The sequence below is a fragment of the Gossypium raimondii genome, chromosome 9 (genome assembly GCF_025698545.1).
Source record: "Gossypium raimondii isolate GPD5lz chromosome 9, ASM2569854v1, whole genome shotgun sequence".
In the NCBI taxonomy this organism is placed as follows: Eukaryota; Viridiplantae; Streptophyta; class Magnoliopsida; order Malvales; family Malvaceae; genus Gossypium; species Gossypium raimondii.
Window position 1 is genome coordinate 33,688,573 of NC_068573.1, and position 23,749 is coordinate 33,712,321.

At 35.8% G+C, this 23,749-nt stretch overlaps 3 protein-coding genes across 4 annotated transcripts; all 3 read right to left on the reverse strand.

The window, feature by feature from the left end:
* Positions 1 to 420: 420 nt before the first annotated feature.
* Positions 421 to 2,490, reverse strand: LOC105799159 (zinc finger CCCH domain-containing protein 66). Its single transcript, XM_012629565.2, has one exon. It carries the CDS (start codon positions 2,488 to 2,490, stop codon positions 421 to 423), a length of 2,070 nt encoding a protein of 689 aa, XP_012485019.1.
* Positions 2,491 to 9,747: 7,257 nt separating this feature from the next.
* Positions 9,748 to 12,360, reverse strand: LOC105799160 (zinc finger CCCH domain-containing protein 66). The gene is made up of 2 exons (XM_012629567.2): positions 10,230 to 12,360; positions 9,748 to 10,096 (listed from the first exon to the last, which is right to left on the reverse strand). The coding sequence occupies exon 1, from the start codon at positions 12,335 to 12,337 to the stop codon at positions 10,307 to 10,309; it is 2,031 nt and encodes a 676-aa protein (XP_012485021.2). The 5' UTR covers positions 12,338 to 12,360; the 3' UTR covers positions 9,748 to 10,096; positions 10,230 to 10,306.
* A 1,368-nt stretch (positions 12,361 to 13,728) lies between these two features.
* On the reverse strand, positions 13,729 to 17,099 carry LOC105799161 (phosphoinositide phospholipase C 4). Of its 2 annotated transcripts, XM_012629568.2 has the most exons (9): positions 16,535 to 17,093; positions 15,942 to 16,138; positions 15,669 to 15,804; positions 15,342 to 15,581; positions 14,999 to 15,234; positions 14,733 to 14,850; positions 14,440 to 14,592; positions 14,267 to 14,353; positions 13,729 to 14,163 (listed from the first exon to the last, which is right to left on the reverse strand). In XM_012629568.2, the coding sequence occupies exons 1-9, from the start codon at positions 16,847 to 16,849 to the stop codon at positions 13,870 to 13,872; spliced, it is 1,776 nt and encodes a 591-aa protein (XP_012485022.1). In that variant the 5' UTR covers positions 16,850 to 17,093; the 3' UTR covers positions 13,729 to 13,869. The 2 variants fall into 2 exon arrangements, with proteins under 2 accessions (XP_012485022.1, XP_052476373.1); XM_052620413.1 differs by lacking the exon at positions 14,267 to 14,353 and having other exon boundaries at positions 16,535 to 17,099.
* Positions 17,100 to 23,749: the final 6,650 nt, after the last annotated feature.

Genomic DNA, 23,749 nt, shown 5'->3' on the forward strand with positions numbered 1-23,749 from the left:
TATGGAATGTTGGGATTGATTTGCAGGAAAAGATACAAAGGGGAGAAAAAGCTATCTGATCTTCCACTTTACCAATATAGAAAAAGCATCAAGAACATATAAGCAAGTTGCCACTTAAAATATGTATATATTCATTGAATGATGCAGTTGTTCCTGGTACATTAAATATGTACAGCCTCACCATGTGAAAAATATATGCTCAAGAAAGTAGAAAAACCAATGCACCATGCTTCCATTTGCATATTGAAATAAATGCAACTCTGAAATTAGACTAATTGCAACTTGGCCTAACTACCCTCTTCTGCAAATCATTCATCACTTCTAATCGAAACCTTTTGTTTTCATCACTTTATATTAACCCCAATTAAAAAAATCTAGTAAGGTTTAACTTAGGATACAATGGTGGGGCTAGCTTTGCGTCTAGGCCATCATCTGCTCTTGCTCCATATACGATTGCTCCACCCAAGTAGGGAACATCGCTAAATCCCTGGTGTTAACTTGATATTGTTGTTGCTGCTCGTCCTCGAAACTTAGCTGCTCTGAAGAGGTGTCCTTCACTAAAGACTGGACCCAAGACACATTTGGCTCATTCGAAGTTGGTGACATTGACTGTGATGGATTTCCAAAATTGGTGTCACTACTTTGAAACGCCAAAGAAGGTTTCTTTAGTTTATTTAGCTCATCCCCCTGTACACCCCACTCTAATTTTCCATCAAGCAAACTCGAATTTGAAAATTTACTAGGCATTGCACTTGCGGAAGAAGATGGTGAAGAAAACCCTAAATGATGATTTACCGTAGTATGCTCCATAAAGCCCTGGCTCCAATTTGCAAAGGCAATTGGCCTTGGACTCAAAACTGTAGTTGCAGTTGGCCTAGATGGGTCAACCCTAAAGGATTGAGATGCACTCATAGGAGGGGATGCTAGGCTGGTTGGGTAGCTAGCATGGAGTTGCTCGTTGAAATTCTGAGGCATTTGAACTCCAGTGGGAGACTGCAGTTGATGAGGCGAAGCATCAAGTGAGATTCCTTGTAATTGTGACAAACTAGTAAGATCCAGAGGCTTCATCCTTCTAAACCTATTTAATTCGCTAGTTTGGTCTGTAGAAGCAGAAAAGGCTGAAGTAGTGGACAAGGGGTTGTTCCAGTTGGTTGGGGAAGAAAGACCAGGTATCTCATCCATTAGTTGTTGTTTTTGGCGGCGCAGATGACTTTCCCGCCCAAGTTGTTCTATGTTTAATTCCAAATTTCGAGCACATCGTGCAGCTTTTAGCTTACTACCATGAAGCTGCAAGGTTGGAATGATGTTAGACTGGTTTGGCCATGTCATTTCAGTCGTAGAAGAAGATGTTCCGGTAGGGGTCAAGGGCGGTGTTGATGTTGGAGGAATCATAACAGATGGAGAGCCAAGGGCATGTGTGCTTATTGAGCCCATGTCTAAAACAGAACCAGCTGCTGAATAAGATCGTGGGGAAGGCACTGCTGACCCTGTTGAAGCATACACAGGACGAAGCTCTTCAGGCTTGTGAGCAAAGAAACAAACCCTTCTATTGCAATTAGTCTCGTCTTTGCATAAACGAGTTCGATATTGGGCAGGATGAAGCCAACACTCGAAAATACCGTGTGCATACTCACAATTATCTCTCTGCTTGCAAGATCCCTTACGAAATTCAGGGCAAGGAACACAACTGTACTGATATTTTCTAGGATCACGTCTCCTTGCATTTTCCCCAGGATGAACGAAAGGGCACTCAGTCCAGTCATGAGAGTAAGCCCTAGAGCAAAGTGTTACCTTAAAATTATACATTCTAAACTCATCTGTCTCGTACATCCCATTCTTAATGTTTGGAAGAGTAACATCAATGAGATACTCTTTCTTCTCAACTCCATCTTTCAAAACCCGACGCGTTGAATTACAAGCTTCTATTTTAGCAGGCAAACCATATATTTCACTAACATTGCCACTTCCTTCCAACAAAGACTCCAATATCTTCTTCCTCGAGCTAAAACTTAAATTATAAGCCGGAGCAATCAAATCACTAGGTCGATTTCCATTCGCATCGAGAGCATTGGTATCAGCTGACGCATTGAGCAAGGTTCTTACAACCTCAGTTGAATTGTAGGATCCACCAACAACAGCACAGTGGAGAGAAGTGGCACCATCGGAACCACTAGCCCTATTAACATCAACACTACCACTTCCAATAATATAATTGACCACATCTTTGCTCCCAAACAAGGAAGCAATCAAAATGGGTGTTCTTTCTTCAAACCCCATCTTCCTTGAACCCATTCTCCTTCCATACCAGAAGCTTCGCTCATCGATATCACGACCTTCTCTCTCGATAGCATTTCTGAAGCCAATTAGATCATTCGAAGCCGACAACTCCAATAAATAAGAAAACTTTTGAGGAACCCTATCTACTTTATGAGAGCTATTATTCATCATAAAGCGAGTTTGAAATGGTTCTTTATTTGAGCTACTGAACATGGAAATTTTGCTTAGGTCCAAAAGGAATAAAATTAAAAACACAAGAAAAAGAAATATTCACTTGTTGAAGAAATTCAGATGCTGAAATTGATATAAAAAAGGACAAATAGAGAGAAACTACTCTAAACCCCCTCCCCACAACTTCATGAAATTAACAGAAAAACACCATAAGTTATTCATAAAGCATTCAATTTAACTAATAAAATACCAATCCCTAGAAACTATAACCATTAAATATGTAACAAATAAACACATCCAAATATTAAAAGCCAAGACATAAAGTTTTAACCATATAAGAAACAAAAAAACGATTGGAAAAATGAAAAAAAAAACTATAATAAAGCTCCAACCATAACGTAGTAGTAATATAGAAAAGTTAACTATCCCAAGGTGGCAACAACAAAATTACTTTAGAGTCTTTCTTTTATTTTTTCCACATATTTTCTCGCCAACCAAACAAAAAAAAACAAACAAGCCACCAACATAAAAAAGAACATACCTTTGAACATGTTTCGAGAACAAGTGAATGGTAAAAAAGGAACACAGTTCTTAACAAAATAAAGAGACTTCAATTGGAGACAACTGAAAGCACTATGCTATGCTAGTAAGAGAGTGAAGTAAATGTGAAAAATGCTCTTCACTATATTCTAGAGTCCTCAAGAGGGATTAAACCTTTCATTTCATTTATTTACCAACTTACTTGTTTTCATCATGCATGTTGTGCTTATGTTGCGAGATGGCCAACCATGCAGTGGTAAGTACATATGGCGGACAGTCCAAGCATAAGTCATTTAACGGACAGTCTGAAAGTGCGAGAATGTTGGCGGACTCTCCATTTGCGACAAGTAAGAACAAGCTCGTTGATGCTCAAGCTGCGCATTGTACGACGAACTATGAAACTGCTGACTATTTGGCAGATTGAAGAAATGCAGATTGTATCCGCCAATTGCATGGAAATGTTCTGGTGCATGTTGCACAAGTTATGTTACGCGTGTTTGATAAAATCAATCTTAGTTGGTAGGATTTTTTGATGTGTTTAGGTGCTGATTGACACAAATCAGCTTGTGTACAAGTTTTTTCAAATTTCAAGATTGTATTAGTGGGATTAGTTGAGTTTTGACATGAATCAACTAATATATATTGTATTAGTGGGATTAGTTAAGTTCTGACATGAAAATGATGATGACATGTATCAAGTCAAACTGGATTGCTAATTTTCTCTATTTTACTTTCTTTATTTGTTCATAAAACCAACAATTGGTATCGAGAGCCATTGATCTTTAAGGGCCTTTTTTGTGTATTTGTAAAAATGTCTTTAGTAAGTTATTCAGCTCTTCCACCACTTAAGTTCAATGGTGAAAACTACCATATTTAGTAGTAAAGATGAAGACCTACCTTCAAGCTTTTGACTTGTGGGAGGTAGTGAATGTCGATGTTGAGTCACCACCGTTGAGGGCTAATTTTACCATAGCACAAATCAAGCATCATAGTAATGATTGTGCTAAGAAGTATAAGGTATATTGTGCATACAAAGTGGTATTTCAGATGTGTTTTTCACCAGGATTATGGCATTTAAGCCTTCCAAAGAAGCTTGGAATAAGCTAAAGGAAGAGTTTCAAGGTTTGGATAAGACTAGGCAACAACTTCTTATTAATCTCAAGAGAGATTTTGAGAATTTGAAGATGAAAGAAGCCGAGACAGTGAAGTAATACTCATTTAGGATAATGGTAGTGGTCAACAGTATCCAGCTGCTTAGAGATCAGTTCACAGACAGCAAGGTAGTTGAAAATGTTATAACAACACTTCCTGAAAGGTATGAGTAAAAAATTTCCTCTCTTGAAGACTCGAGAGACCTGTCAACAATTTCACTATTAGAGTTGATCAATACGATATATGCTCAAAAAAAAGGAGATCATCAAGACAAGAGGAGCGTGTTGAGGGAGCCTTTCAAGCAAAAGGTAAAAACGGCTCAAGCTCCAACAATTGCAAAGGAAAGAAAGCCTTGACAGATGAGAGAGAAAAGCCAAAGAGAGACGCGGAAAGGAATAAATATCTGCCATGTTCTCACTGTAAAAGGATGGGCCATTCAAAAAGGTTTTATTGGTTTAGACTTGATGTTCAGTGTAGAGCATATAAGCAACTTGGCCATATAGATAATATGTGCAATAATAAGGGGAAACCACAACAATATCAACAGTCATAGCAGCAAAATGCTCAGGCACAAGCAGCTGATGGAAACCAAGCTCAAGAGAAGCTCATGTTTACTTCAACGTGCCGTGCTATAAATAACAACATTGAAAAGGATTAGCTCATTGACAGTGGTTGCACAAATCAGATGACCCAAAACGGAAACATCTTTAAAAGTATCGACACAAATTTAAACTCTAGGATCAAAGTTGGAAATGGTTAGTATATTAAGGTATAAGGAAAATGAGATGTTTTAATCAACACTCCATTAGGTACAAAACTTGTTTCAGATGTTCTTTTGGTACCAGAAATCAATCAGAATTCGCTAAGTGTAGGTCAGTTGCTTGAAAGAGGCCATTCTGTTGTGTTTAAGAATAGATAATGCTTGATTGTTGATCCATGTGGATGTGAGCTTATATTAGTTGCTATGTTTGGCAGAAGCTTTGTTGTGGACTGGAACTTACCAACATCTAAAACGTATATAACTTCAGTAGATAAATCTAAGTTATGCATAAGAAAATGAGTCATATTAATTACAGGGTGTTATCTCAGTTTTCTAAGGATAAGTTGGTTGAGAAGTTATAAAAAATGGTTGAGCATGAATATGTTTGTGAAGTATGTTGTTGGAGAAGTAGAGTAGGCTGTCGTTTCCTATGAACAAAGCCTAGAGAGCCTCTAAAAAGTTTTACTTAGTTCACACCAATGTGTGTGGACCCATAAGAACTCAATCATTAAGTGGCAGTAGGTATTTTATCTTGTTTATTGATGATTATTCAAGATTTTGCTGGGTTTACTTCCTGAAAAAGAATTTTGAAGTTCCATAAGTGTTTTGGAAGTTTAAGTTAGCTATAGAGACTCAGTCTAAGTGCAAGATCAAAATTGTGAGGTCTGATAATGGAATTGAATAGACCTCAGGACAATTTGAAAAGTTTTGTAAAGGTTAAGGGATTTAGCACCAACTCGCTACCACTTATACACCTCAGCAAAATAGTGTAAGTGAAAGGAAAAACAGAACCATGATAGATATGGTCATGTGCCTCATGTTTAAGAAAAACTTACCTAAGATTTTCTGGGTTGAAGCAATAAATACAAGTATGTATCTCTTGAACAGGTTGCCAACTAAAGTTGTAAAGGAGAAGCCTTCTTTTGAAGTATGGTTTCGCTTTAAACCTTGAGTTGCTCATTTAAAAATTTTTTGCTGCATCTATTATGTTCATATTTCAACAGTTAAAAGTGACAAGTTGGATAAAAAGGCACAACCTGGTATTTTTGTGGGCTATAGCAGCAATAAGAAGAGCTATAAAGTTTTTGATCCATCATCCAACAAAGTGTTTGCAAGCATGGATGTCCTGTTTGATGAAGATGCAGCATGAAATTGGGAAAAGTCAGAACCAGAACAAGTCAGTGAAAGACATATTTTTATGACTAATAAAGCTGGAGTATATGAGCAAGAAGAAGCTGATGATGATTTTTCAGCAATGGGGACTCGACCTATCAGTGAAATTTATGAAAGGGCTGATATGATAGTTCTTGAACCCGCTAGTTCTTAAGAAGATGCATCAACAGAAGACTAGAAGAAAGTAATGCAGGCTGATTTGAAAATGATCTACAAGAACCAGACTTGGGAGCTTGTTGATAAGCCATCACACAAAAGAGTTATTGGTGTTAAGTGGGTGTACAAAACCAAGTTCAATGTTAATGGTTCACTCATCAAGTTGAAGGCAATGTTGGTTATGAAGGGGTTCAGTCAGCAATATGGGGTTGATTACATGAAGACCTTTGCACTAGTAGTAAGACTGGATAAAATCAAGTTACTTCTAGCTTTGGCAGTACAAATAGGATGGGAAATTCATCAATTGGATGTTAAATCAGCTTTGTTGAATGGTTATCTGCAAAAAGAAATATATGTGGATCAACCACCTAGTTTCACGGTTAAAGAAAGTGAAGAAAAAGGTTTATAGGCTTAGGAAAGCCTTGTATAGGCTAAAACAAGCTCTAAGGGCTTGGTATGCAAGAATCAATGAATACTTGCAAAATTTGAGATTTTAGAAAAGCCTAAGTGAACCAACTTTATATGTGAAGATAGTTGAAAAGATTACAACATTAATCGTTTCTTTATATGTTGATGACTTGTTGGTAATTGGGTGCAGTGATAACTCGGTGACAAAGTTTAAGCTACAGATGGAGAAAGTATTTGAGATGTTAGATCTTGGAGAAATGAGGTATTTTCTTGGGATGGAGATGCTACAAGTCAAGAAAGGAATATTTATCAATCAAAAGAGGTTTACCTTGAAGATTTTAAAGATGTTTTGCATGGAAAGATGTAAACCAATCAGCACACCAGTGGTACTTGGAGAAAACCTTAGTAGGAATGATGAGTTTGAGAGGGTCGATCAGAAATATTATAGAAGTCTTATTATATGTTTTTGTATTTAACAACAACTCAACTAGACATTATGTATGCATTGGGCGTGTTATCAAGATTTATGCATTGCTGCAACGTATCACATTTTAAAGCTACTAAGACCGTGCTGATATACATCAAGGGATCTGCTAAGCTTGGTGTATGGTTTGAAAAGGCAGAAGCATTAAAGCTAGTTGGCTACATTGACAGTGATTGGGTAGGATCAGTGGATGATATGAAAAGTACCCCTGGTTATCTTTTTTCGCTTGGATCTGGCGTATTCTCATAAAGCTCCAAGAAACAACAAATTGTTGCTCAATCGTCAGCTGAGGCGAAATATGCAGTTGCAGCAGCAACAGTAAATCAAGCTATTTAGCTGATAAAACTTCTTGGTGATTTGAATCTTATTCAGACAGAAGCAACACAAATTTTGTGTAACAATCAATTCGCCATTGCAACTACGAAGAATCCCATTTTTCATGGGAGAACAAAATAGTTCAAGATAAAGTATCACTTTGTGAGAGAATTTGAATAAAGTAGATAAGTAACTTTAATTTATTGTAGCTCAGAAGATCAGCCAGCATTTATTCTGACCAAGCCTTTGGGAAAGGCGAGGTTTGAAAGGCTTAGGAGGGAAATTGGTGTTCGCAGCATGATGGCCAACCACATAGTGGCAAGTACATATGGCGGACAACATATCACGGATATTTCAGGCTATAAGCCATCTGGCGGACAGTTCAAGTCATTTGGCGGACAGTCTGAAAGTGCAAGAATGTTGACGGACTCTCTATATGTGACAAGTAAGAACAAGTTCGTCGATGCTCAAGCTATGTAATGACCCGATAGTCACAGGTGTCAGAAAATGTATCTTCGAGACTCCGTTTTTGTAAGTTAGTTGTGTGGTTAATTAGGTTTTAGTTAGGTGAATTTGCATGAATTAAGAGTAATTAGGTAAAAGGACTAAATTGTATATAGGGTAAAAATTTAATTATAGATTAAAGAAAAATTAAAGGGACTAAAGAAGCAATTATGCCAATGTTAAGTATATATATTATATTATAATAAGTAAATGAATTTAAAAAAAAAAAGAGAAAGAAAGAAAGCCAACACAATTAGAAAGGAAAGAAAGAAAAGAAAAAGGAGAAAGAAATAGACGAAGGGCCTTAGGGTTTCAAAAGTTTCCAAGTTCAATTGGTTAGTCAATTTAGTCCCATTTTCTTGTAATTTTTATGTTTTTGGAATCCCGGTGTTAAATACTACCCGACCCATGTCAAAATTTTAGAAATTATTGAGTTTTTAAGTGTTGTCTATGTTGAATAATTTTAGTATTAGGGATTAAATTGATATATTTTAAGTTAGAAATGAAAATGATTAAATTGTAGAATAAATTGTAAATTTTGAGTAATATGGACTAAATTGTAAAAATTCAAAATTTAGGGATTTGAGTGAAAATAGGAGTTAAATTTAGTTTAAAGTGGAATTTGTATGAAAATATAAGATTAAATGTGAAGAAATAAAATTAGTCTCGGTTTAGGGACTAAATTGAAATTTAGGCAATATTTGAGTAAAATTGAAATATTCAATATGAAATTGAATTGTGTTGTATTGATGATTTTAATTGTTTTAATTTCAGTAGCTAACATCATACCGAACCCTCAACTAAAAAGGAAAAGATAAAGTTGACGAAGAATAGCTCAAAATTTCGGTTTGTATTTCTATAATCCGAATTTAGTTGTTAATTGTTATAATTCAATTTTAATGTATATGGTAAGTGTTGAGGTGAGAATTATTGTGTTTTGCAATTGAAATAGATTGATTTAGCATGTGATGAATTTATTGACTTTATATTGATTGAATTGGTATATATATGTTGAATATATATTGATTATTTGAATTGAATTGAATTGAATTGAATTTCAAAATTTTAATTTTCATTGTAACAGAAAACCGTTTTCAAACAGGATTTTTCCAATAAAATCAACATAGAGTACAACTTAATTATACAAAAAAAAATCAAAGTAAGTTTTAATTAGGATTGATTATTATTACCCCATCTAAGAAGTTAGTTATTATAAAATATTAGTTTATTATAAAATAAATTCGATTATCAAAGAGAAATGTTTCCATGATATTTTGTAACAAATATAATTTATGCTATGCTTGTTTACATAAAATCAACTAAACATCATAAAATATAAGCTTTTTCAAAAAAAAAATCTATTTTCTAAAAATTATTTTCAGTACAATAAACCTAACTTAAATTTCTTAAGAATTTTAAATTCGGAGAGATCCAACAAATCCATTAATTTGAAAAACATATATGTAACGATTTATCTTTTAGTTTAGGATATTTTTGAAATCCAAATGATTTCATCTTATTTGGGCATTATTACCTAATTATATGAGCATTTAGCAAAAATGATGGAGAGTTTATCTTTGTTTGTTACATTGTTTTGTGAGTGCTGCTATTTTCTAGGCGTTCCTAATGGATTGCCATTACCACACACAATTTATTGTTGGATATTTCTTGAAGTTCACTAAAACGTGCAATAATTTTTGGGTTTCAATTTATTTTTTGACCTCAAGCATTTTCTTTGCATACTTTCTTAATGAAATGTTTATTGGGTTTGCATGATGCAACATAGGAAGCAAAGCACATGGAATAATTTAGTTTGCAAGAAACTCTTTTGTAGTTGAAGCATTGTTCTGAATCAAACTAGCTAATTGAAAGTGAAAGAGATTATGTTACAGTAATAGAATGGAGATCAGGTACCCAAAATCTCAACTAGCCTTAACAGATATCTTCATATGAATTGCAGAAGTCCTACGGAGCTGAACTTCTCCCTCTTCCAATCGAATCTCAAGCTTCAATTCAGAGGCTAGCAAACATGTCATATTCATGGACCTTAACTCAATCTAAAGCCAAGTCAGGTACTCACGTTTCAAATGTACATTCATCTTCTTTTTCTTTGTTTTCTTCATTATTCCATCAACTGCCACTCTTATAATGCTAACCTGCAATCAAAATTTTAAACAAATCAGAACTTTATTTGAAATGAACAAGTTCGAGATCATGTCCATGTTTTAATTTGAATACATGCTCATACAAATGATTGTTAATTTGGTTAGTGAAGCAAAATCATCTTACCCTGGTGTAGAAATCAGGTGGATAATTCAAGTTAAAGTATGTTTGTTTAACATCCAATGGTGGGGATAGCTTAGCTTCTAGGTGACCATTTTCTCATGCTCCAGATATAATTTCTCCACTGAACCCCCGATGTTAAGATGGCATTGTTCTTGTTGCTGCTCGTCCTCTAAACTTATTTGCTTGGAAGGGGTGTCCTTTACTAGTGACTGTATCCAAGACACATCTGGCTCATCAGAAGTTGGTGACATTGACTCTACTGGAGTTCCAAAATTGCTGCCATTGCTTCGGAACACCAAAGAAGATTTCCTTTGTTTATTATCTCCCTGTATACCCCAGTCTAATTTTCCATCTGGTGAACCCCAATCTGAGAAGTTACAAGGCATTGCACTTGCTGAAGAAGTCGATGAAGAAAACCCTGAATGATGATTTATCGAAGTATGCTCGATAAAGCTTTGGCTCCGATTTGCAAAGGCAGCTGGTCTTGAACTTAAAACTGCAGTTGTAGTCGGTCTAGATGGGTCACTCCCAAAGGATTGAGATGCCTTCAAGGGAGGGGATGGTAGGTTGGTCGGGTAGTTAGCATGGAGCTGCTCATTGTTATTCTGACGCATCCGAACTCCAGTGGGAGACTGTAGTTGATGAGCTGGAGCATCGAGTGAGGTTCCTTGTAATTGTGGCAAAATAGTAGGATTAAGAGATCCAAAGATATCTTCAAGGTTAGTGGGCTTTATCGCTCCAAACCTATTTAATTCGCCAGTCCGGTTTGCAAAAGCAGAAAACACTGAAGTAGTGGATAAGGGATTGTTCCATCTGGTTGGGGAGGAAAGACCAGGTATCTCATCAATTAGTTGTTGCTTCTGGCGGCGACAATTACTTTCCAGCCCAAGTTGTTCCATGTCTAAATCCAAATTTTGAGCACATCGTGCAGTTTCCAACCTACTACGATGAAGCTGCAAGGTCGGTACGATGTTAGACTGGTTTGGCCACATCACCCCAGCCATAGGAGAAGCCGTACTGGTAGGTGTCAACGGCGGTGTTGATGTTGGAGGCATCAAAATAGATGGAGAACCAAGAGCATGTGGGCTCATTGAACCCATGTCTAAAGCGGGACCAGTAGCTGAATAAGATCTTGGGGAAGGCACTGCTGAACCTGTTGAAGCATACACGGGACGAAGCTCTTCAGGCTTGTGAGCAAAGAAACAAACCTTCCTGTTGCAATTACTCTCATCCTTGCATAAACGAGTTCGATACTGGGCGGGATGAAGCCAGGACTCGAAAATACCGTGTGCATACTCACAATTATCACCTTGCTTACAGGATCCCTTACGAAATTCAGGGCAAGGAACACAACTGTACTGATGTTTTCTAGGATCACGTCTCCTCGCGTTTTCCCCAGGATGAACAAAGGGGCACTCAGTCCAGTCATGAGAGTAAGCCCTGGAGCAAGGTGTTACCTTGAAATTATACATCCTAAACTCATCTGTTCCGTACATCTCATTCTTAATGTCTGGAAGAGTAACATCAATGGGATACTCTTTCTTCTCAGTTTCATCTTTCAAAACCCAGGGCATTGAATCACAAGCTTCTAAATGAACAGGCAAACGTTCTATTTCATCATCACTGCCACTACCTTTCAACAAAGACTCCAATATCTTCTTCCTCGAGTTGAAAGCTGAATTGCAAGCCATAGCAATCAAATCAACAGGTCGGTTTCCATTAGCATCGAGAGCATTAATATTAGCAGACGCATCAAGCAAGGTTTTTATAACCTCGGACGAATTTAAGGATCCACCAGCAACAACACAGTGGAGAGCAGTGGCACCATCGGAACCACAAGCCCTGTTCACATCGACACGACCACTTTTGAGAATATACTTCACCACATCTTTGCTCCCAAACAAGGAAGCAATCAAAAGAGGCGTCCTTTGTTCAAGCCCCATCTTTCTTGAACCCATTCTCCTTCCATACCACAAGCTTCGCTCATCGATATCACGACGTTCTCTCTCGATAGCATTTCGGAAGCCAATCAGATCATTCGAAGCCGATAACTCCAATAAGAAAGAGAACTTGAGGGGAACCTTATCTACTTTATGAGACACACCCTTCATCTTTAAACAAGTTTGGTTCCCTCTTTGAGCTACTGCAAAAGGAAAATTCGCTTATTTCTAAAAGAAATAAAATTAAAAACACAAGACAAAGAAACATTCAGCAACTTGCTAGAGAAATTCAGATACTGAAATTGGTATAAAAAGGGACAAATAGAGAGAAACCACTTTAAACCCCTTCCCCCACAATTCATGAAACTAACAGAAAAACACATCATAAATTATTTGTAAAGCATTCAATTTGACAGATAAAATACCAATCATTTTAACTATATATGAAATAGATAAAATATATTAAACTTCTCTAGAAATTAGAAACAAGACAAAACGTTTAACTATATATGAAACAGAAAATCAGTTGAAAGTCGAAAAAGTAAACCCTCAACAGAAATTAACTACCAGGACAGAGCATTAGCCAAATTTCCAAACATAGTATTAACATTTTCCTACCAACCAAACAGAAAACAACAAAGAACCAACATTATGAAAAAAAGAAAGACCTCTCCAATCCCTCTTAATTTCGAAATTGAGCAAATCAGCCCCTCTAAAAAATATGGGAGTAATTTAATCCCTGTCAATTTCGACAGTGAGCAAACTAATGACAATTAATCATACTGTTAATGTCTTTCATCAATTGTACATAATTTTGATTGGTATAATAAGAAATTTAGCTTTCGATCTTTACCTATTTGTCATTTTGGCCTTAATTATAAAATATTCAACAAATTCAGCCTAAAAAATTACACATTTACACAAACGTTGGGGATAAATTTGTTAAGTTAGGACCAAATTGACAGAATGTGTAAACCTTGACGACTAAATTTATTATTATACTAATCAAAATCATGTACAATTGATGGAGAACATTAATGACATGACTAATTCTCCTTAATTGCCCACTTTCAAATTTGACAGGGACTAAATTGCTCCAATTTTTTTGAGAGGGACCAATTTGCTAAATTTTAAAATTAGGAGGGACTAAAAAATTCTTTTACAAAAAAGAAATACCTTTGAAACAAAAAAAAAATGATAACAAAGCAGAAATCAGAATGTCTTTTAGCTCATTATGATATTTTTTTTATTAGTTTTTGCTTAAAACTAGTTCCTTGTACAACCTATAAAAGGCTATGCATCTTTGCTTTCAAATAATATAAGAAATGTTACTTTTTCTTCTTTCCTAATCCTTTTTTGTCTTTTTTTTTTCTTTTGCCAACATATTTAGGGACTGATTAAAAAATCAGTAATATTTAGTGTGTCTAAGTTGGTTCCAATATCTTTTACTGGTGGTTAGTGATCAATAAAGTATTTGTCACTATGCAATTGCTCTACAAACTTTCATGATGAAATTTTTATTGGAATGAAGATGGTTAGCATGGTGCAGCAAAGGAAGCATATGGAATAACATGGCCTGCTAGTAACTATTTTATAGCTGGAGCATTGTTCTAAATCAAACTAGCTAACTGAAAGTAAAGAGATTTGTGTTACAGTAACCAAAATCTAAACCAAGCTAAAGGCGTATCTTCATACTCATAGTCTCAAATGAACTCGAATCGCATAAGAAGTCTAACAGAGTTGAACTTTTCTCCCTTTCGATTGAAGAGGGGAACTGCCCGAATCCCAGGCTTCAGTTCGGAGACTGGCAAACATGTTTGACCTGCAAAGTCATCTCTCTCAGACATGTCATATTCATGGACCTCAACTCGGAGTAAAGCCAATTCAGGAACTCTCAATGGAAATACAAATTCTTCATCCCAAACAGGTGTCCAGTCATCTTCTTTTTTCTTTGTTTTCTTCATTATTTCATCAGCTGGCACTCCTGCAATGCCAACCTGCAATCAAAATCGAAACACTCAAATCCCAACTTTATTTGAAGTAAACAAGTCGGTTCCAATACGTGCTCATTCAAATTATTACTGGTCCCAATCATCTTACCCTGGTGTAGAAATCAGGTGGAGAATACAAGTCAAAGTGTGTTTGTTTAAAATCTAAATGCCACCCATCTCCCATATAGACTTTCACCTGTTACTTGACATTTCATACCATAAGGTTTAGTTAAAAAGGGTCTTTAGGAGGATGAGAATCAATTAATAATGCAAAATGCATACCTTTAGAGTTTTCTTGACAGGCAAGTCTGCTTTTGGATTAAACACCGAACCATTTGGATTCACGTTCATCAGAAAATCAGGTTTTTTCACATAACCACACCCTCCATTAGATCTAAACATCCCATGCATCAGCCAAAGATACCTACCGTATCCCTGCAATCCAACCGAACCCTTGTTGGTACGATGTATAAAGTGCACTATTGAACCATGTTAAACGAATTTGGGTCATGACAACAAATATTTACATTCTAACTAAGAAGCATAAATCACATTTGAAGAAAAAGATACAAAACCTGCATGTTAAAGGCAACCATTTGAGCTCCATGCATCCAACCAATCAGTGGCTTGTAGTTTGAGGAGTTGAATCGAGTACCCTTAGGATATATTCTCAGTATATTTTTCTGGGTAAATCTAAATACAACGATATCAAGATTAGAAACTTGGGAACAGTAAAGAAGGTTAACAGTAAAGAAGAGAAATCAATTAGATTTTACATTACATATTCAGCACATTATACCAGGAATGTTTGATTAGAAATTAATACAAGCAATTATTATACCTCACAACATCCGTTCCATGAGACATAGTAGCCTTTTCAAGTGCTTGTTCACTCAAACTAAGGCGTCTAACTTTATCAGGTTCAACTTTTAGTCCCTCTTTCAACCCACCCTTGGGTTTTCCAGCATGAATGGCAATAAGATGCTTGTATGCTGGTGCTCGTGAAAGACGTACTTCAGGTTCACAGGCATCAGTTTCTTCATTGTCCTGATTGTTCTCGCTTGCATCACTATCAGTCTGCAAAACATAGATGGGAACTTCACAGTGAGTGCTGAAAAAGCTACATAACTCATGGAAGATGGTGCAAATCATAGATGGTAACTCTATTCGGTTTCCAAGCGCACCTTCTCATCTTCTTGATCAACTGTAAGCTCAGCTGGTTCTTTACCCCAAACATCATCATCAGACTCCTTCACATTATGTGAATTATTCATTTTCCGCTTGTTACTTTCAGCTTCAAGGTACTCTTTGGGAGGTTTGGTCGAAATAATGATCCGATACTTCAGCTTCTCCGGTGTAGGAAGTTCTTTTAAGCATTCAGAATCAGGGCAAAACAACATTGTCCCAAACGTTTGAGTAACCATCTACCATGAAATCACTTTCATGTCAGTCAAAGGTGATTCCAAGCACAAGTGCCAATTTAAAAGACTATGAATTGTTGAATAAAGAACCTGAGCAACTTTGGCCTGAAGGTCTGGAGTCAAGTGATCTTCAAGTGTAATCACAACAGGATATGGAGATGCACGAAAAGCATGTTCTTTAATAGATTTTAAACATTTAATGAGTTCCACAGGAGTTGTCAAAGTCCTAGATCCATAAACAGACAAGACAATTCCTTCAAAAGTCAATGGTTTCAAACAAAACAAAAATAGTTCTATCAAGATCATTCCCATTTCCCACATTGAGAATTCAAATGATAAAGGAAATTAGAATTTAATTTCAACCTTCCATGTAGAACATGCACATCATCTTTCGTGGAATTTGGCCATATATCAAGCTCCACAACTCTTACACCTCTCTTCAGTGCCTTTATGATTGGGACATCACTGCAGTCACTGCTCAGCTGATTCCCAGTCAAGTATGAATTATGGCCGGTGTATATGAAATAATCGGACAAGGGAGCAGTCATATCATGGTGGACCTGAATATAAAGACCCCGACACCATAATTAATTTTTTTTACAAAAAAGTTGCAAGCAAATTTAAAATTATATGAGCGGAGTACTGTTGCAATAATCAAACAGGAAGAAAAAGAAAAAGAACGGTACTCAATTTTCTGTGCAAATTTCCTCCGCATTTTGCTTAAGGACAACAACTTGTTCTAAAAAGAAACATCGAAGACTGATTTTGATATAGTTTTTATGAATATTTCCTTTACTGGTAAGGTAGATTAAAAGCATCAAAATCGTACTCCACCAGCTCAAAAGATCCACTCTTTAAAATACCAAAACAGGGTATGGTTTAGAAACAGTAGAAGAAATGCCAAAATAGAAAGAAAAAAGAGAGAAAATGAAAAAAAAAAACGAAACCTAGAGCACCTGATCGCCAATGGGCGGATTTAGATCTGCAGAAAACAAGTAATGATGGAAATCATCAAGAGTTAAAGCGTGTCTCCTGAATTTAGCCATATGATGTCGTTTCTGCAGCAGCTGCTGCACAATCCCCTCTGCATCACCCTTCGTTGCAAAGCCTTGCCCCTGCACGTCCACCAAGAACCTATGCAGCTGCTCCGCCGTCATATGGGGGCCGCCTTCAGCGTACCTGTTAAATGCATCTTTAACGTCCGTTGGTGGTGCTGCCTCGGTGACTTTGAACTTCCTAGTAAAGCACACACACATCCTATAACTCCCCATCAATCAACTCTGTTTTTTTTTTTTTCCTTTTTCCAGAAATGTTGACTGAAAAAGTTCAAAGAATATGGGAATTGCGGAGGAATATTTATATGGATTAAGATTGTATTACATGAAAACTGAAGTGGGTTTAGTTTAGTTTTCTTTGTTTGTTTCTGTAATTTTAATTTATGGAAGCTTCTAATGATAATGCAGCAAAGCTTTCACTCTGTTTCTTTTGAGTCTCAGCTTTTCCTCAACTTTGTATTTTTATTTATTCACGCTACAGCTTACCCACCTACTTCTCCGCATTATGGGTTAGGATTGAGCTGTAAAAGTGCTTTCTAAGCTAAATCACTCTCTTAATCAGTTAATAAATTAATTTTTAATATTTTTATTTTTATTTTTAATATCTGAAATACATATTTCTATTTTAATAGATTTTTTTTTCCAAAAACGCTTGGAATATTACTTTATATATTTAAATATATAAAATTTTTAATTGGAATATAACATTATATAATTATTTTCCTTTTCAATTTTATTTTAAGCATATAACTTTATATATTTAAATTTTTAATTGTTATGTTTTTAAAATTATTTATAAAATTAAGTCTAATTTGGACACTTGAAATTTAAAATATGATATTTTTATTTTTAATTAAATTAATATTTGATTAACTTGCAACACTAACTTAATAAGATGTTTTAAGTATAATTAGATTATATTATATTCATGATGCGGTTATTTTTTTTACATATACCATATATTTAAAAAATTAAATAGGATTTGCTTAAAATAGTAAAACTAAAATTTGTAAGTATTTGGTTCCTCGAGTTCAAAGTCTATTATATGTATTTATTTTTTAGATTTTCTTGAGAGAAGATAAAACATATGCTCATAATTATATTTATTAATTTGTAAAAGAATGAATCATATAATCAATTTCTAATTTAGTGTTTAATTTATTTATTTAATTTAATAAAAAATCAACATTAATCAATTTTTAATTATACAATGTTTAAAACTATCCATAGTCTCTCCTCAACTTTTAAATAAGAGAATAATATACTTCAACGCACTCGAACTTATGCCATCAAGCACCGACAACAATACCGATGCCATCAATCTAAGCTTAATCAACAATTTAATCAAAAATTAAAGTGGCGTGATTTAAATTTTAAACAGGAGGAATTTTTTTGAACGAATTTTCGTTTTTTCACATAAACATGAGGATCAAAAGATGCATTGATCATAAAAATAAAAGAAAAAGGTAACCAAAGACATAAGACAGCTGTGGTAGAAAATAAATGCAGCACATGGGTTACTTATTTTATCACGTGGAGGGTAGTTATAAACCGGGATATATTCTTATATATACACATTTAAATTGCAAGTTTTGTTAGGAATAATATATTTTTTAGCCATTGAATTAGGTTTATTTTTTTATATGAATTTGGATTTAGTTAAGATTTATTGATGTGATTAATATTTTGGAGTAAGATTAAATGGTTGGTCGGATGGATTAGATTGAGAATCAATTAGTATATTGATTTGAAGAAGTGGTTGAACCGATTTAATAGGAAATTTATCGGAATTAGTAAAATCGAAAATTTAGACAAAAACTAGTAGCTGAATTGATTTAATAAAATTTTATTTATTTATATATTTATTGTTGATCTAGTAGTTGGATCGATCAAATCGGTTGAATCGAAAACTAGTGGTCTAGATGGTGTAACCTTGGTCTGGTTATTAGAACATTGTATGTGGCACTCTAGGATTGCACCATGTCATCACCCAAAAATTTATATAAATATTTTAATTTTCAAGTGATGATGTGGCATAATCTCAGAGTGTCATGTCATCAAACTGTTATATATTTTAAGTTCAGAGACCAAAATGAATCTAGTGCCAAGTTCAAGTACTAAAGCGAATAAAAAAGTAGAGGCACCAAAATGGACCTAATTGCAGTTTAGGGGCCAAAAAGTTATTTTCTTTCCTTTTGTTTTTCAACTCTACCAAGTAATAGATAGAAAGAAAATTACTTTTTCTTTTCATTTTTCTGTCTTTCCTAGTAAGTACACCAATGGGAAAAATTTTATATGTTTCATCTTTTTATTTTTTCTATCCCTTCAATTTTTCATCTTTCCGGTTTTCTTTCCACTCTACTAAGTAAAGTTTTAAGGTGTGCTTAGTTGGATGGGAAAGTGAAGGGATGGAATAAGAGAATGAAAAAGTGAAAAGAAAATAAATTTTGTGTGTGTTTGGTAAGAAAAAAAAATGAGAGAAAAGATAATATGATAAAATTAGTTGGAGAAAAGTCTTGAGATTTTTATTTATTGGTTATCCCTTATATTCAGAGTGTAACAACTAGCAAAACTAATTTTATTTAGGATACAATATCAATCACAAATATATGTTATCTAAATTACAATAATATTTATCATATTTATGATATTTCAATACTTCCCCTCAACTTGCGAAGTAGGTAAACAAATTGCAGATATCCCAAGGCTTTGGTGAATACATTAGTAAATTGAAACTTAGTACTCACGTAAGATGTAACAATGTTCCCAGTCAAAAGTTGTTCACGTAGATAGTCAGTATCTATCTCAATATGCTTTGTGTGAAAAATTGGATTTGCCACAATGTGTAAAGTTGCAAGATAATCATAGAAAAGTTCCATGGGTCGCTGTTGAAAGAAACCCAAAGATGTTAAGAAGGATTTCAGCCAAACCAACTCAATAGTCGTGGTGGCCATGGATCTATATTCAGCCTCCACTGCAGAACGAGACACGGTGAGTTGTTTCTTTGCTTTCCATGAGATCGGAGATTTATCCAGGAAAACAAAATAACCTATTAAAAGAGTCGTGTCAATGGGCAACTAGCCAAATTAGAGTCACAAAAAGCATACAATTGTAAGTCATTATTAGCAAGTAACAAAAGACCTTGTCCAGGATTTTTCTTTTAAGCTTTGCAAAACCCGTAAAGCATTATCATATTGTTTAACGCGTGGAGCTTGGAAAAATTGTGACAAGATGTGAACAGAATAAAAGATTTTGGGTCTAGTAATGGTAAGATAAATAAGACACCCTGTCGAAACCGTTTTTTTTAAAACAAAAATTTGGTTGTCGACTTTAAAAAACAAAACTGGAGTCGCCACCGATCCTTTATTAAGGTGTGATCGGCTCACCTTAAAAATAATTTTGGTCTACGAAAATTGAGAAAACAGGTTCGGGAGTCAATTACGTACGAGGAAGGATTAGCACCCTCGTAACGCCCAAAATTGGTACCAAATTGAGTTTTTTAAAATGCCTTAGTGTCAAAAATTTGAAAAGATTTTAAAATGAAACTTTTTATTTCATGAATGGATTAAAATAATAAGACAATTCTTATTTCAAAGAAATAAAACACCACACCCAGTAAGTTAGGGCACAATGTTTTTAAATCTTCAAAATTCCCGAATATTGCCTTTTGTTTTTGAAAATTCTTATTTCGAGAAGAAAATGTCATGACCAGTAAGTTAGGACCCAACATTTTGAATTCCCGAGAATAAGTTTTTATTTAAAATTTGAGTTTTTTTTGCAAAACAAATACTTGGCATCCTAGATTTATCGAAAAAATAATCGCGATCCAGTAAGTTAGGACACGAACTTCTTCGAGAATCATGAATGCCAAATACTTTGAAAATTTATAAAAGAGGATGATTTTAACACTTTGAGAAAATCAAAAATATATATTTGGAAAAAAAATGCTAAAAAGGGTTAAGGCATAACATGAAACGGATACCCTGATTTCAAACATGTATGAATAGATGCTTACAAATATATACAAGTAAGTATAGTATACAAATAAATTTACAAATATGTGTATATAATTACAAAAGTAAAGTAAAACAAATGTTTTTTTTAAAAAAATATAAAAATAAAAACAGAGGCCCCTCTCCCTGTTTGCTCTGCTAGGGTTTCGGCCCTAGCCCTCCTTGCGCCGCCGCCGCAACGCGCCTTCGCCCCAAGCCTCAGCCCTCCGCCGGACCTCCGATTTGGAACGCGGCGAACGTGGGCTTCATCGGCGAAGCTTTAAAGGTAAACCCCTCTCCCTTTTTTATATTATTTTTTAGAAAAAACAAAATAAAAAGAATAAAAGCATATAAAAACCGATTCACCTTGAAAAGCTTTGAACTCTTAGTTTTCCTTTTCGATTTCTCTGTCTATATCTTTCTCTTATTGTTACAGATCTATGCTTTTATAGCCTACCAAAATACATTAGTTTACAATCCTTTTCTATTGTGAACTCTTAGTCCGTTTTTATTTGCAGGTGGTTGTGCGAATGGCGTGCGTGGAGGGGCTGATCTCCGAGTCCTACAGCGCTTGGAGAGGCTGCTGGAGGCAGGGCTTGCGGCGCTACTTACTGCTGGTGCTACCTAGGCTAGGGTTTTTTGCTTAGCTTTACTATGTTGGGCTGGTTTAATTGGGTTAAATTTGGGCTGTGCTTTGTTTTATATGGGCCCGGGCATTATTGGGCTTGTACAGCTGCCCCTCTTTGCTCATTGTCTTGTAACGGGAATAGAACAAAGACTAAAAGCCCAATTGTGCCCGGCCTTACTGAGCCTCGACTTCTTCGGTGTTTTTCTTCTTCAAGTAGCTTCATTCCTTCCTACTGCATCTTCAGAGGTACAGGAATTAGCATTTCAATCTACTCCACTGCAATGTCAGGGAGATAAGATTCGTATGCTGTAGCTTCTCAATTTGCTATCCTTAATCTGCTCCATTGCAACTTCAAGGAGATAAGACTTGTAGTTTCAATTTGTTCTGCTACAACTTAAAGATAAATCTGATGCGATCTGCTCTACTGCAACTTCAGAGAGATGAGATCTGCGGTTTTAATCCACTCCGTTGCAACTTCAAGGAGATTGGATTGGTTACTTCTGTCTGCTCCACTGCAACTTCAGGGAGATAAGACTTGTATCTTCGATCTACTTCACCACCAGCATGGGAAGACAAGATCTACTTTTTCCGATCTACTTCACGCCAATACATGAAGACAAGATCTGCTTTTTCTGATCGATTCCACTGCCAACCATGGGAATAGAATTACTGGCTTCAATATACTCCGCCATCTTTGATCTCCTCCACTACTGCTTAGGGAGATAAGATCTGTAATCTTCAATTTGTTCAACTGCAATGTCGGGGAAACCAGATCCGCCGTCGTGGCTTCAATCTGTTCCGCTGCACTGCTAAGGAAGTAAGATCCGCCGTTGTGGCTTTAATCTTTTAAATCGCAAGATCAGGGAAACCAGATCCGCCGTCGTGGCTTCAACCTGCTCCGCTGCACTGCTAAGGAAGTAAGATCCGCCGTTGTGGCTTCAATCTTTTCACTTTTCAACCTGCTCCATTATTACTCAGGGAGATAAGGCTTTATGATTTCACCGATCTGCTCTCTGTGGAACATGACCTGTATGACTCACTCCGTGAGCCTAATTATGCCTAATGATTAGGATGTCATGATCAAATGAATCGAATGCTCCTAACTAGGCGTGTATGAATGATATTTGAATGTTATGTCATGAAAAATGCATATTGAATGTTTAAAGTCATTATTGCTCATTAAGGCTTCCTTTGTGACAACAATGCTTCGTCAACACTTGAAAATTTCAATTTTGACTCTTAACTCCTAGGTATCTCCGACCTTTTAACCCGGTGAAGGTCTAAACAATAGTCCTGTTTCAGGTTCCTGAGCTATTTAAAGATTCCTAGAGTAATATGAAAAACTTCCCTTGTGAAAGTTTTACTAGTCCATTAATCGTCATTCTGATGCAACATGCTTGCGAAAAGATCACAACGATGAATAAAACAAAGTTAATTTGGGAGCATAGCTCACAACGGATTGTCAAGGATAGAGGAATTATCTGGGGACATTTATATTGAAAAAGAATAAAATATTCTAAAACAACGAATTCAATACAAATACTATGACCAGGTGCCCCAGATATCTCTGCCTGAATTTCTCTATACAACTTTTCGAAGACCCTTCTAAATTCAACACGTGTTTAGGAGATTCACAGTAGTTTGTTGATGCCCAAAGATGTCGTCTATTCCTTTCTGCCGATTTAGGTACAGCAAGACTACCACGTGCCAATCAAAATTTGAGCTGCCCTTTTCGGGTTTTCAACTCAAATCCCCTTTGGTCTTAAGGTGCCCTTTGCGGGTTTTCACCTTAGCCTTTCCGTTTTTTTTTTGGAATCAAAGCGCCCTTTGCGGGTTTTCACTTTGGTTCCTTCCCTTTTTCAAGTAAAGTACCTCTTCACCGAATCTGAATTTACCGGATTAGGTAAATTTTTTCCGTCCATTTCAGCTAGGATCAGGGCTCCTCCAGAAAAGGCCTTTTTTATAACATAAGGACCCTCCCAATTCGGCATCTATTTCCCCCTAAAATTCTTTTGTAGAGGAAGAATTTTCCTCAACACCAGGTTCCCCTCGTGAAATTCTCTGGGTCAGACTTTCTTGTTGTAGGCTCGCATCATTCTTTTCTGGTACGTCTGACCGTGCTGAATAGCCTTTAGCCTCTTTCCCTCTATCAAGTTCAACTGATCGTATCGAGATTGAACCCATTCCGCTTCATCCAATTGTAGCTCAGACAAAACCCGGAGTGAAGGGATTTCAACTTCGATGGGCAAGACTGCCTCCATGCCATAAACTAAAGAGAAAGGCGTTGCCCCGGTGGAGGTTCGAGTTGACGTTCGATAAGCAATGAGGGCAAACGGTAATTTCTCGTGCCAGTCCCTGTAAGTCTCAGTCATCTTCCCTAAAATCTTCTTTATATTTTTATTGGCCGCTTCTACTGCACCATTCATTTTTAGGCGTCTGGCTGATTTAATTGTGGTGTCTGATCTTGAATTGACTGCAGACCTCTGCTATTGAGCT

What these genes read in the sequence shown, in the direction of transcription:
- LOC105799159 (XM_012629565.2), bottom strand. Translation starts at nt 2,490, where the DNA reads ATGTTCAGTAGCTCAAATAAAGAACCATTTCAAACTCGCTTTATGATG.
- LOC105799160 (XM_012629567.2), bottom strand. Translation starts at nt 12,337, where the DNA reads ATGAAGGGTGTGTCTCATAAAGTAGATAAGGTTCCCCTCAAGTTCTCT.
- LOC105799161 (XM_012629568.2), bottom strand. Translation starts at nt 16,849, where the DNA reads ATGGGGAGTTATAGGATGTGTGTGTGCTTTACTAGGAAGTTCAAAGTC. An exon ending in ATCCGCCCATTGGCGATCAG is followed by an intron (nt 16,139 to 16,534) that starts GTGCTCTAGGTT and finishes CTTTATATTCAG; the next exon opens with GTCCACCATGATATGACTGC. An exon ending in TTCAGGCCAAAGTTGCTCAG is followed by an intron (nt 15,582 to 15,668) that starts GTTCTTTATTCA and finishes ATTTCATGGTAG; the next exon opens with ATGGTTACTCAAACGTTTGG.